Here is a 14,947-nt window from a genome sequence, read left to right on the forward strand (position 1 = left end):
GGTTAGGCCAGAGTGAAAGTCCAAGACAGCTTAAAGTATCAACAAGGTAAGTGGCAGGGCAGAAGCGACAGACGTCCAACTGCCCCGAAATGAATGCGGACCAGACACTGTCTTTAGCAAAGAACACCCTGGACGAGATGGCCATAGCCACCCGGACAGAGACCAACTCGCCTCCGTAGAAAGTATCATCGTTCGAACAGCGATCCGATGGAAAAAACTCGATCCATCTGGAGGGGAGTCAATTATGGCAAGGCCTGGAATGGAACTGAGCACATTCCACCCTACCAAAAGGTAGACACTCTGGTAGACCGCGCATCACAAAGAGTAATGACATATGTCGACTGCGTAGATATCCGCACACTCGAAGTTGAAGAGTGGAGATCTTGTCTTACGCCAGAAAAATTCTCAGATTCTGAGAATCCAGCAGTGCTCCCAGATGAAGAAAACCCTGTGAGGGATGCAGGGAGGACTTTTCTGTGACGAGAAGAAGCCCCGGTTATCCTGACCTGGCGGTAAAGTACCTTGGTGATCCTGCTAAAAGTAGGAGACCGTCCAGAGAAAGGAGCATTCGGATACACTGAACAGGTGAACTGTCAGAAAATCCATAAAGCTGGTAAACCCCGGTGGAGTTGAGGACAGCCCCAAAAGGCAGAGCCCGAAACTTACAAGTGTTGCTGTGGCACAGCAAACCTGAACCCATGCTGATGAGAGGGCTCTGTATGTACCCGTAGGTACGTATCCTGAATACTCGGATATACCATAAAATCCCCAGGTTCCAAACATCGGATGATGGAGCATGGACGATTCCACCTGAGTCAAGGCACCGTTGGAATCTGATTCAGGGATTTGAGACAGAGTATAGGCAAAGGAGGACCAGTCGGTCACCGCCCCAAAAAGAAAGTAGAACAACCAGTCCCTCACTGAGATAGTGAGGTTGGCCGAAATAGCTCTGCTTACCACAAAGACTGTATAGCTTTCTGGGATTGTAAGGCCCTGATCAGTTCTGAAGAAGGGCCCGTGTAACAATGCCTGTGAAGAGGCTGCATGAGCAATGAGAGGCCGTTGAGAATCAGTACCTCATTCTGGAAATTCCCCAGATGTAGACCTGTCCCGTCAGGCTGAGGGTATATCCTCAGGTGTAGAAACAGGGTCGTCCGGAAGTCCAGGACTGCTCGGTACTGGATATGGTGGCCCCCGTGGAGGCCGACAGCCTAGGAAAAAACAGGCCTTTAGGCTGACCCTGAGGACAAAAAGACTTAACAGAGTTAGTCCGAATGTAGTGAGAGTAGCTAAAGACGGTATCTCCCCATTAGTGATACTGCCAATGATGCAACGATCTTGTCAAGGTCAGGACCAAACAAGAACTTCCCCCTGGAAGGAGTGTGCACCTCTGCTTTCCCATAACGCAGCCATAGGGTACTGCGGCGGATACAGACGCCGCCGAAACCCTGAAAGTTAGAAGACCGGCATCCCATGAGGTAATCCCACATATGACCACTGCATATTTTGTGAGCGGCAAAAAGATATTTGAACCTCAGACGTGTTGGAGGGGAAAAACGTCACAAAAGCATCACCATGCGATGGCCATGGTAGGACGGGCAACAGGCCCTGAAAACGAGTACATTGATTTCAGGCAAAGTTACCACCTACGGATCCGTAAAATTCGTCCAGGCCGGGATGGGAGGCGTATTAATGCCTGTAACCCGATGATTAACATACAAATCCATCCCAGAAGGGGATTTCCATTACTTGTGAGGACCCTCAGGGAATGGGAAACAGGAGGCCTTTGTGACTCCTCGTATCTGGGGACAGCCAGACTCCCGCTATGAGATCCACCCGCTGGGCAGAAAGCGGGAGATGTATGATACTGGTGCAGGATCGACATTCTCTATATCCAGAATGAGCCTGGCTACCAGCCCCAAAGCAGGGATAATAATACTTGAGATCGGCTCCCCCCCATGTGAGAGGGAAAGAGCCGAATATACCATCCAGTTCACGGCAGAGCCACTGGTCAGTAACCACAGGGCGTATATCACGCCAATTAGTATTTCGTATAAAACGACATCCACCAGGGTGGCCGTTGTGGTAATCCCTGCAAGGGGAATGACAGACCGATGTGGTATCGGAGGTAATTCATGTACTGTGAAAAACCCCGGCAGGGAGCGATAGTCTGTGACACAGGGGTAAATTGCAAGAAATTGCGAGATACCCCGAGTTCAAAAGGGCAGTATGGTGAAGTAACTCCAAGCGAGTGACGACAATGGGGCCCGCCCGGCGATCCTCAAAGGAGAGGATCCTGAGAAACAACGCCCCTTTAAGGGGGTCGTGCAAGGGGCCCGGCACCAGATGGTGCCGCATACGTAAACCTTTCTGAGTTAAAATCCTCCGCACTAATTCCTGCAGGCTATGACTTGCAGGATAGCAATAATGGGTGCAGTATCGTGTGCAATCTCCTGGTCAGATATATCTGACTATCTTGACGGAAATATTAAGCAGCGCCATACCGGTCCTGACTGACGCTAAGATTAGCTGCAGGAACCCATTATCAGCGTACGCAACTCACAGTTCCATCTAAAATATGGCAACGTGCAGCACGCAACAGTATGTGACAAACCTCACAGATATTAACAAATATATATATGTGAGGTCTCAGAACCACCCCAGGTACACCTGTATTAGGGCAGATAAAGAAAAGGGATAGATATACACTGACAGGTGAGAGAAAAAACAGACAGTCAGCACTAGCATAAGTCACATACAATGCAGAAAAATATATATACATACATAAGCATGACATATAATATACTGCACAATGTCGCTACCTTCAACTGCCCAGATTCAGTGTCTGGGAAGGCTATAGCGCTGTGTACACTCACCCAAAATGGCCAGGTACGCAGGGGGACTGGGCTCACTGTCATCCTAAGAGTTCTGCAGCACCACAGAGAGAAAATGGCCACTGGAGACCTCAGAAGAAGCGTGGCCCGCGGAGGAAGCAGCTCAGCGACGCCAGACTGTATTATTGAAAGGCGCGCTGAGCTGAGGGGAGGAGCCGCTAGACAGGGAAGGCTTCCTCCCCTGGCTAGCAATTAACCCCCCGGGATGCCGGCTCCCGCTGCCGCTATAATCCCTGGTGGGCTGTGGACACGCGGGGTATGCCTCCATGGAGGGGGAGCCTGCCGCCACCGCTAGCGCCTCCGGTCTGTCCCCAGAGACCGGAGGCATAAGGCTGCATGTACACGCGGGTCACCGCAAGCGGTGACCACGCGACTTACCTGTCCCCGTCGATCCGGCAGCAGCCCAGGGATTCCTCCAGAGCCCGGCTAGTACAGACTCTGGGGTCCCGCTGCGATCCCCAGATCTGTACTGGCGTCGCAGCGCCGGCGGGGTGTAGGAGCGGCAGCTCAGACGTCCATTGGACAGTCTGATGCTGCCGCTCTGAAGAGTAGTAAAAAAATAATAAAATAAAACTCTTTTAAGCTTAGGGGCTGCTAAGCAGCCCCCCTGCAGTAACGGTGACCCGACTCCGGCCGGGCACCAACTTAAACTGAGGTGCCTCTGGCTGGGGGGCGGGGTTATAGGGAGAGTGGACCCAAGTGCATCCTGGGAGCTAAAAGCTTTAACTGCGTGGTGCCCGGATTTGGTTCCCAACCTATACCCCAAGGTCAACCCTGTGGACCCCCTATGGACCCTGAAGTAGAAACAGACAGTAATCAGGGATCAGCTAACCTTGTGCTATCAGTGTGCTGGGTAATGACCAGTGACAGAAGGTGCAGGGCGCAGCAATGCAGGCAGTAATCAGGGATCAGCTAACCTTGTGCTATCAGTGTGCTGGGTAATGACCAGTGACAGAAGGAGCAGGGCGCAGCAATACAGACAGTAATCAGGGATCAGCTAACCTTGTGCTATCAGTGTGCTGGGTAATGACCAGTGACAGAAGGAGCAGGGCGCAGCAATACAGACAGTAATCAGGGATCAGCTAACCTTGTGCTATCAGTGTGCTGGGTAATGACCAGTGACAGAAGGTGCAGGGTGCAGCAATGCAGACAGTAATCAGGGATCAGCTAACCCTGTGCTATCAGTGTGCTGGGTAATGACCAGTGACAGAAGGTGCAGGGCGCAGCAATGCAGACAGTAATCAGGGATCAGCTAACCTTGTGCTACCAGTGTGCTGGGAAATGACCAGTGACAGAAGGTGCAGGGCGCAGCAATACAGACAGTAATCAGGGATCAGCTAACCTTGTGCTACCAGTGTGCTGGGTAATGACCAGTGACAGAAGGTGCAGGGCGCAGCAATACAGACAGTAATCAGGGATCAGGTAACCTTGTGCTATCAGTGTGCTGGGTAATGACCAGTGACAGAAGGTGCAGGGCGCAGCAATACAGACAGTAATCAGGGATCAGCTAACCTTGTGCTATCAGTGTGCTGGGTAATGACCAGTGACAGAAAGTGCAGGGCGCAGCAATACAGACAGTAATCAGGGATCAGCTAACCTTGTGCTATCAGTGTGCTGGGTAATGACCAGTGACAGAAGGTGCAGGGCGCAGCAATACAGACAGTAATCAGGGATCAGCTAACCTTGTGCTACCAGTGTGCTGGGTAATGACCAGTGACAGAAGATGCAGGGCGCAGCAATGCAGACAGTAATCAGGGATCAGCTAACCTTGTGCTATCAGTGTGCTGGGTAATGACCAGTGACAGAAGGAGCAGGGCGCAGCAATGCAGACAGTAATCAGGGATCAGTAACCTTGTGCTATCAGTGTGCTGGGTAATGACCAGTGACAGAAGGTGCAGGGCGCAGCAATGCAGACAGTAATCAGGGATCAGCTAACCTTGTGCTATCAGTGTGCTGGGTAATGACCAGTGACAGAAGGTGCAGGGCGCAGCAATACAGACAGTAATCAGCTAACCTTGTGCTATCAGTGTGCTGGGTAATGACCAGTGACAGAAGGAGCAGGGCGCAGCAATGCAGACAGTAATCAGGGATCAGCTAACCTTGTGCTATCAGTGTGCTGGGTAATGACCAGTGACAGAAGGTGCAGGGCGCAGCAATGCAGACAGTAATCAGGGATCAGGTAACCTTGTGCTATCAGTGTGCTGGGTAATGACCAGTGACAGAAGGTGCAGGGCGCAGCAATGCAGACAGTAATCAGGGATCAGCTAACCCTGTGCTATCAGTGTGCTGGGTAATGACCAGTGACAGAAGGTGCAGGGCGCAGCAATACAGACAGTAATCAGGGATCAGATAACCTTGTGCTATCAGTGTACTGGGTAATGACCAGTGACAGAAGGTGCAGGGTGCAGCAATGCAGACAGTAATCAGGGATCAGCTAACCCTGTGCTATCAGTGTGCTGGGTAATGACCAGTGACAGAAGGTGCAGGGCGCAGCAATGCAGACAGTAATCAGGGATCAGCTAACCTTGTGCTACCAGTGTGCTGGGTAATGACCAGTGACAGAAGGTGCAGGGCGCAGCAATACAGACAGTAATCAGGGATCAGCTAACCTTGTGCTATCAGTGTGCTGGGTAATGACCAGTGACAGAAGGTGCAGGGCGCAGCAATACAGACAGTAATCAGGGATCAGGTAACCTTGTGCTATCAGTGTGCTGGGTAATGACCAGTGACAGAAGGTGCAGGGCGCAGCAATACAGACAGTAATCAGGGATCAGCTAACCTTGTGCTATCAGTGTGCTGGGTAATGACCAGTGACAGAAGGTGCAGGGCGCAGCAATACAGACAGTAATCAGGGATCAGCTAACCTTGTGCTATCAGTGTGCTGGGTAATGACCAGTGACAGAAGGTGCAGGGCGCAGCAATACAGACAGTAATCAGGGATCAGCTAACCTTGTGCTACCAGTGTGCTGGGTAATGACCAGTGACAGAAGATGCAGGGCGCAGCAATGCAGACAGTAATCAGGGATCAGCTAACCTTGTGCTATCAGTGTGCTGGGTAATGACCAGTGACAGAAGGAGCAGGGCGCAGCAATGCAGACAGTAATCAGGGATCAGTAACCTTGTGCTATCAGTGTGCTGGGTAATGACCAGTGACAGAAGGTGCAGGGCGCAGCAATGCAGACAGTAATCAGGGATCAGCTAACCTTGTGCTATCAGTGTGCTGGGTAATGACCAGTGACAGAAGGTGCAGGGCGCAGCAATGCAGACAGTAATCAGGGATCAGCTAACCTTGTGCTATCAGCGTGCTGGGTAATGACCAGTGACAGAAGGTGCAGGGCGCAGCAATGCAGACAGTAATCAGGGATCAGCTAACCTTGTGCTACCAGTGTGCTGGGTAATGACCAGTGACAGAAGGTGCAGGGCGCAGCAATGCAGACAGTAATCAGGGATCAGCTAACCTTGTGCTATCAGTGTGCTGGGTAATGACCAGTGACAGAAGATGCAGGGCGCAGCAATGCAGACAGTAATCAGGGATCAGTAACCTTGTGCTATCAGTGTGCTGGGTAATGACCAGTGACCGAAGGTGCAGGGCGCAGCAATGCAGACAGTAATCAGGGATCAGCTAACCTTGTGCTATCAGTGTGCTGGGTAATGACCAGTGACAGAAGGTGCAGGGCGCAGCAATACAGGCAGTAATCAGGGATCAGCTAACCTTGTGCTACCAGTGAGCTGGGTAATGACCAGTGACAGAAGATGCAGGGCGCAGCAATGCAGACAGTAATCAGGGATCAGCTAACCTTGTGCTATCAGTGTGCTGGGTAATAACCAGTGACAGAAGGTGCAGGGCGCAGCAATGCAGACAGTAATCAGGGATCAGCTAACCCTGTGCTATCAGTGTGCTGGGTAATGACCAGTGACAGAAGGTGCAGGGCGCAGCAATACAGACAGTAATCAGGGATCAGCTAACCTTGTGCTACCAGTGAGCTGGGTAATGACCAGTGACAGAAGATGCAGGGCGCAGCAATGCAGACAGTAATCAGGGATCAGCTAACCTTGTGCTATCAGTGTGCTGGGTAATAACCAGTGACAGAAGGTGCAGGGCGCAGCAATGCAGACAGTAATCAGGGATCAGCTAACCTTGTGCTATCAGTGTGCTGGGTAATGACCAGTGACAGAAGGTGCAGGGCGCAGCAATACAGACAGTAATCAGGGATCAGCTAACCTTGTGCTATCAGTGTGCTGGGTAATGACCAGTGACAGAAGGTGCAGGGCGCAGCAATACAGACAGTAATCAGGGATCAGCTAACCTTGTGCTATCAGTGTGCTGGGTAATGACCAGTGACAGAAGGTGCAGGGCGCAGCAATACAGGCAGTAATCAGGGATCAGCTAACCTTGTGCTACCAGTGTGCTGGGTAATGACCAGTGACAGAAGATGCAGGGCGCAGCAATGCAGACAGTAATCAGGGATCAGGTAACCTTGTGCTATCAGTGTGCTGGGTAATGACCAGTGGCAGAAGGTGCAGGGCGCAGTAATCCGGGATCAACTAACCTTGTGCTATCAGTTTGCTGGGTAATGACCAGTGACAGAAGGTGCAGGGCGCAGCAATGCAGACAGTAATCAGGGATCAGCTAACCTTGTGCTATCAGTTTGCTGGGTAATGACCAGTGACAGAAGGTGCAGGGCGCAGCAATACAGACAGTAATCAGGGATCAGCTAACCTTGTGCTACCAGTGTGCTGGGTAATGACCAGTGACAGAAGGTGCAGGGGGCAGCAATGCAGACAGTAATCAGGATTCAGCTAACCTTGTGCTATCAGTGTGCTGGGTAATGACCAGTGACAGAAGGTGCAGGGCGCAGCAATACAGACAGTAATCAGGGATCAGCTAACCTTGTGCTATCAGTGTGCTGGGTAATGACCAGTGACAGAAGGTGCAGGGCGCAGCAATGCAGACAGTAATCAGGGATCAGCTAACCTTGTGCTAGCAGCGTGCTGGGTAATGACCAGTGACAGAAGGTGCAGGGCGCAGCAATACAGACAGTAATCAGGGATCAGCTAACCTTGTGCTATGAGGGTGCTAGGTAATGACCAGTGACAGAAGGTGCAGGGCGCAGCAATACAGACAGTAATCAGGGATCAGCTAACCTTGTGCTACCAGTGTGCTGGGTAATGACCAGTGACAGAAGGTGCAGGGCGCAGCAATACAGACAGTAATCAGGGATCAGCTAACCTTGTGCTACCAGTGTGCTGGGTAATGACCACCAACCGAGTGGAATGAGCAGACACCCCGGTAAGCACAGAAAGACCCCGGCAATGTAAGATCCGCCTGCCAAAGTGCCAAAATGGCAGATGAGGACACCCTGGAGGAGATTAGGCCTCACCCAAATACATGGCAGACTCCTTAACATGTTCAACCAGCTGGAGAAGTTTAGTCGGAAGGGCACCTGAACATAATCTTTCCGCAAGCAGGTCAGCCCACTTGTCCACCTTGTTGACCCAGGTGTAGGCAAGAATGGGTCGTGGGGATATACGTACGGCCGCATAACTCGACTTTAGAGTATTCTCCAGCTTCCAATCAGAACTATCCTTGAGAGAGGTAGCTCCAGGAACCAGGATAATAGTTTTGACAGTCTGGAAAATGAGGGATCCACTAAAAGGAGGGGACACCCACTTAGCGCTATCTGCCAGAAGCGGTTAGAGAGGTAACAAGCGTCTGAATATCGAACTTGCAATCTGGATGCATCCACACTGAGGAGAAGAAAGGAAGGTAACAGGTTGCTTCCGCTTAAACAGAGAGGTCTCCTAATGCTGGGTACACATTAGTCGTTGTGTACTCAGCAAGACATCGTTCGCGACAGACCCGCTAAGGCCCGTATTCAATTAGAGGCGAGAAGTCGGTAAAGTTTTGCCTGTCCAACTTTCCGCCTCCTTCTCCTGTTTCAGAGGCAGAAACTTTACGCACGCGTCCCCGCTTTTCTCCCTATTCAATTCCTAAACAGGCGAAAACGGAGAGCGGTGAATGCGGAACAAGTACTATCAGAATTGGGAAAATAAGTCTGTACCCCAAAAAGAGATGCACTTACATAGGGAATCAATGTAGATGTGTACTGATAGTCCTAATAAAAGTGTTTGGGGTACTTAAGTAGTTTATATTGCTTCTTATTAGAGTCTTTGCAAAAGTGGTGAAGATTGGCATAAAGGAGTATTTTGTGGTGAATATAAGTAATCCTGTCACATTTGGGGTACATGAAAATGGGTGCGAGCATATTTTTGTGTCTCTAAAGTGAACTTTTATAAAACGTCACAAACGCACCTGCTACATGCACCTGCAATCATAACACCTGACCCGTCCTTGCAGCCCCCCAAGATGTCTATTTCGCTAGTTTTTATGCTTGTCCCCCCACTTTTTTGCCCCCAATATGAAAGTACTTTTTGCTGATTTGTCTGTTGGGGACTGTCCAAAGGGTTCTGAGTCGTTTCTCCACGTTTGCACCCCAAAGTAACGATTTTGCACTTTTTTTCACCTGCTATTCATGGGAGATACAGGTTGAGTCTCCCATATCCACAATGCTTGGGACCAGGGAAATTTTGGATAATGGAATATTCCGTATTTTGGAATAATTGTATACCATAATGAAATATTTTGGGAATAGGACCCTAATATACACACATAATGCATTTATGTGTTATATACACCTTATACACACAGCCTGCAGGTAATATTATACAATATATTCAATTATTTTGTGGCTCAGACAAAGTTTGTGTACATACATGAAATTCATGTATGTGTCATATACACTTTATACACACAGCCTGAAGGTAATTGTATACAATATTTTTTATAATTTGTGCCTTAGACAAAGTTTATGTACATTGAACCATCAAAAATCAAAGGTTTCATTATCTCAGTCATGCCAAAAAAAATCAGTATTTCGGAATATTTGGATATGGGAGACTCGACCTGTACTTTTCCGCCCATTACAATGCATTGAATTTCCGCTTAGGCGAAATCGTCCTGGAAATGAATATGGAGATACTTTGAAAACAGGCGGAAAGTCTGAAACCGCGGAAACTTATCTCCAAACGGCCCATTTTCGCCTCTAATTGAATCCGGCCCTAAGAGAGATAAAGAGGAAAAGTCCCCAAGGAGAAGATTTACATTTTATTCAGTACAGATTCCTCCTCTTTGGGGCCAGCAATGATGAGGCTACATCTGATGAATGAACGGCCCCCAATCTTGTCCCACGTGTAGCGAGTAAGCCGTTTCCCTACAGCTTCTCACCTGACTCCGTACTCATTACTGGGGCCTGTACAAGCCCCAATGACAGACAGCAGATCGCTCTCCTTTTTGTGCCGGAAGAGCGTAATATAATGTTATCTTGTGCGGTTCCGGCGAGCGGTCTTGTGCCGATGTGACAGCCACACGGGGTCTGCGGCCACTACTCAGTTGCTCTCTACAGCTGCCCGAGGCACTTCTATAGAATGAAGCCAGGGGATATAGGGAGAAAATCGCAGACTTCTAGTAATTATATTACAGTAGCCCAGGATCTGCTACACCCCATGGTCGCAGTGCGTTTAATTCTGTATTAGTTACTACTGTACGCCTGCAAATTACCCCCTGCTTTCCTCACATCAGTCAGATCATTGCCAATGTGGATTCTCTGGTATAATTACCCGAAGGCCTCAGAGGCTCCAATGGATTCTATTCCATGGGTCATACACGGTCCCAAAGCACCGCTTATACTTTTCATTCATTTTACACGATTCATTCAGTCTATATATGGTGTCATATCTCTGGGACAGAACATTCAAGTCACTGACTTCGGTCAGAAATTGCTCATTTTGCAGCAATACAACTACCTGTATCATCCCCATCTCTCTATCATACATGTGAGGGGAGCACTGCGGCAGGAATAAGGGGTCTTACCTCATCTTCCGCTTTGCTCCAGGGCCCCTTCGTCAGGCTGGGATCCAGCGACTTTGACCAGCGAGTGAGAAGTTGCATGGAGTCCCTACCCTCCATGAAATAGGCAACTAAAGGAAATAGATTGCTCGGTCATTTAGGTACTGAGCACTTATACCGTGAGAAGCCACCTTACACACTAAATACAGAAAGACACCAATGTATCTCTGCCCACTGACATGAAGACAAATGTCAGCTCATGTTTCAGGTTTTGCTTCATAGCTAAATACTTTATGACAACTGCTGACTGAAAGTTTATCCTACAACATGAAGCATTATTGATAATAATATTAGATTCATCCTCCTATGGACAGTAACATATTAAGGAGCATTGTTTGGAGTCATATATTGCTGTGTCCAACACTCACTTTTACGGTAAGGAATGTGGTCTCCGACCCTCATCCGCTGGACGAAGTGGGTCAGTATTTCGTCTTCTTCCTTGGTGAACGCTTTCCTCTTGAAAGCTTTGTTGCTGTGCTGGAACCTCTGCAGACACTGGAACGCTGTGCGCTTTGTCTGTGAGGAAATACATTGGCGCTGGGTGCTACATACATCCTGCCTAGTCCCCTTGCTGGCGACTGCCATAGTATAAAAGCTGCTCCAGGTGGGGAGGATTCTCTATCTGGTATCGCTCTGGGCAGCACACAACATTGCAGTCTCCTAGCTAACAAATGTATATTGCATATTGGTGGATTTAAATACAGACAAGTCAACTACATGCTACACTTTACTACTTAGACCAGTGGTCGCCAACCCGTCACTCGTGAGCTACCGATTGCCCCGGGGAACTGCTTCCTCTCCTTCAGGAGCTGTACTTTGCCGCCTTTGGTCTCCAGAGTCTGACGGCTGCAGGGACTAACGAGACCGCCAACTTGAAACCCGGCACCTACATACTCCATCCTCGGCTGCAATATCCCCCTCCTGATACAGCCGGACCCCGCAGAAACCGCTCAGTGAGTGCCCTGATGGCTGGACCGGGGTCACTGCACTGTGTTTGATACACCTGGCTGGGGGCGAGTGACTTGGGGCTTTTGGTTATTAGCCAGATTTTATTTTTCAAAAATAAAACGTAGCTCTTCAAGAGGTTTTATTTTTCTCAAGTAGCTCGCACCCCAATTAAGGTTGGAGACCACCGACTATTGCTGATGGCTATGGGAGTTATGTAGTAAGATATACACAAGTGTGTGTCTTTGGGGTACTCACCCCCAGTTCCTGTGCGATCTCTTCCCAGTTGATAAAATGCTGATTCTTCGCTATCTCTTGTAACTTCTGTATTTCATCGTCTTCCCATGGCTCCTTGTTAATATGCGGATGCTCGTAGTTCTTCCATATCCTCCTCAGCCTTTTTGCACTCTGATCCCCTTCAAACTGATAAAGGAAATAGATGAAAATAACTTTCCCCCCCAGTGCAGCCTCTCAGCGGCTCAGTGCCACAACACTGAACATCTACATCTAGGGGTCAATCCTATTAAAACTCCGGCAACGGCTCGGCACATCGCACCCTTCGAGGCCCCTATGGGGCTGCGAGCAAAATTTGGCAAATCCGGGCTGCCGCAAAGTGCGGTCACTGCCGTGATGACTCGCACCGGCGAGATCATCGCGCCTAATTGGATTGACCCCTTAGTAAGAAAGTCAGCGATGTATGGGTGCTCCTGGACACACGTCTCACTAATACCTGGATACATAACAATCAGATCATCAAACAGAAATACTAAAAACAGATGATTCCGGCTACTTAACTCAGGGCCTGATTCAGCAAGGAACGCAGTTGCTTATACGCGCACAATCGGCCCGATTGTTGCGTGCTGCGCACGTACTAGCCACTGCAATTGGGACTGCGATCGCAGTGACTACGCAGACCCATCGCAGATTGATTGAGGAAATGCCATTTGTGGGTGGTAACGGGGGGGGGGGGGTGGTCAAGCGAACGAAGGCGTGCCAGTTTCAATGACGTTGCAGGGGCGTGCATAAATCATCCACTGCGATGCCCCACGCAGCCTGAGGCCTGATAGCGTGCGATGAAGTCAGCAATGAGTAAGGTCGGCGTAAGTGCGCCTGAGGCTGCGATGGTTCTCGATTGTACAGATGGTTTCGCAGTGCTGCTAAACGATACGGATGTCTGCTAAGCTAAGTGGACCTCCTTACGTAGTCCAGCGGCGACAATGCGATCGCATGGATTAGCATACTATCGCAGTTGAACTGTGTGCGTAATCGCAATTGCGTTCTCCGCTGAATCAGGCCCTTTATCCCAATATGAAACGGTGAAATCACTCAGTTGTTCTCTACAATGTAAAATAATGGAGAGAATACCATCATTTAACAGACTTTAGATTTCTGTATTTGCGTCCCGCCATCATGCATGCCCAGTGTTTTACTCCAACAGCAAAATAATGTTTACAAATCTTCCGTAGCACTACCATTCCCAGAATGCCTTGCCAAGGGACCGCCCTATTGCAGGGTATGTCAGCCCTCAACACCAACCTAGCAATATCTGTGGACTTTCCTGCATTGTAGGGAGTGACACCTGCAGGATATGAAAACGTACTGCACCCTTCAAAGATATCATTTTACATGCTTTTCACTTGTTTTAAAATCAACAGAAAGAACTAAAATCGCTTTTTTTACTGCTCTGTTTAATAGTAATCTGTCCTTGGGCACTAGCTAAGCGATCAGGAAGCCCCTTACGGTCTGTTATATAAATGTAATCGTCCTATCTGGTAGATTAACCGGCAGCTAAGAAAAGAACCAAAACTAGTTTCAGCCGCGCTCACATTGATGTTGGAAATCTTCTCCCAGTCGTGTTCATCACTTCTTTGGCCCATCAACGTTTGCTCTGGAAGTTGGCTGGAGGAAAGAAAGAATTGTACGAGCATCTCAGGCCAAATCACATGGAACTTGGCAATAACGTCAGATCGTTCCAGAAAGTGAGACAAAGCCATGTTACACAAGATGGTCCATAGGACAGAGATTATTTTATTCCCACAGTAGCCATTAGAATGGTCCCAGATGAAGGAATAAATAATAAAACAAACTCCATAGATCACAATTTATTCAGGGGACACATATAATATATAGTAGGGGACAGGCCATTCCATATTACCATACATCTTTCTACTTTATAATGAATTGATGACATCGCTGAGCTCCAAATAAGGATCTGGATCAGTAATCCCTCTATACAGATACAGCTTACAAGATTCTATGGTTTATTAATGTTATTTCTGTCACTGAAAAAAATGATTGTTTAAAAGGGACAATAACATGAAGGTTTTATGGTGTTATGTGCTTAGTGCGCAGGTAAGTCTCTGCCTCTGGGTACAGCTATAACCATCAGGACCCTTCCCCTCTGAGCTAAGGTGTAAGAAGAAAGCAAAGTACTGACAGGTAAGTCTCTGCCTCTGGGTACAGCTATAACCATCAGGACCCTTCCCCTCTGAGCTAAGGTGTAAGGAGAAAGCAAAGTACTGACAGGTAAGTCTCTGCCTCTGGGTACAGCTATAACCATCAGGACCCTTCCCCTCTGAGCTAAGGTGTAAGGAGAAAGCAAAGTACTGACAGGTAAGTCTCTGCCTCTGGGTACAGCTATAACCATCAGGACCCTTCCCTCTGAGCTAAGGTGTAAAAGTACTGACAGGTAAGTCTCTGCCTCTGGGTACAGCTATAACCATCAGGATCCTTCCCTCTGAGCTAAGGTGTAAGGAGAAAGCAAAGTACTGACAGGTAAGTCTCTGCCTCTGGGTACAGCTATAACCATCAGGATCCTTCCCTCTGAGCTAAGGTGTGAGGAGAAAGCAAAGTACTGACAGGTAAGTCTGCCTCTGGGTACAGCTATAACCATCAGGACCCTTCCCCTCTGAGCTAAGGTGTGAGGAGAAAGCAAGGTACTGACAGGTAAGTCTCTGCCTCTGGGTACAGCTATACCCATCAGGACCCTTCCCCTCTGAGCTAAGGTGTGAGGAGAAAGCAAAGTACTGACAGGTAAGTCTCTGCCTCTGGGTACAGCTATAACCATCAGGACCCTTCCCTCTGAGCTAAGGTGTAAGGAGAAAGCAAAGTACTGACAGGTAAGTCTGCCTCTGGGTACAGC

General features: G+C 48.9%; 1 protein-coding gene across 2 annotated transcripts in view; it reads right to left on the bottom strand.

The window, feature by feature from the left end:
- Positions 1-14,947, bottom strand: part of SNAPC4 (small nuclear RNA activating complex polypeptide 4) — a 204,252-nt gene that overhangs the window by 128,376 nt on the left and 60,929 nt on the right. For both annotated transcript variants that reach the window (XM_088479544.1, XM_088479543.1), the window contains exons 9-12: positions 13,632-13,704; positions 12,064-12,228; positions 11,229-11,376; positions 10,825-10,931 (exon numbers count right to left, since the gene is read on the bottom strand). In XM_088479544.1, coding sequence (XP_088335670.1) covers positions 10,825-10,931; positions 11,229-11,376; positions 12,064-12,228; positions 13,632-13,704 — 493 coding nt within the window. The remainder of the gene's footprint in view (positions 1-10,824; positions 10,932-11,228; positions 11,377-12,063; positions 12,229-13,631; positions 13,705-14,947) is intronic.

This window comes from Taudactylus pleione, unplaced genomic scaffold, assembly GCF_031769625.1.
Source record: "Taudactylus pleione unplaced genomic scaffold, aTauple2 ptg000240l, whole genome shotgun sequence".
Lineage (NCBI taxonomy): Eukaryota > Metazoa > Chordata > Amphibia > Anura > Myobatrachidae > Taudactylus > Taudactylus pleione.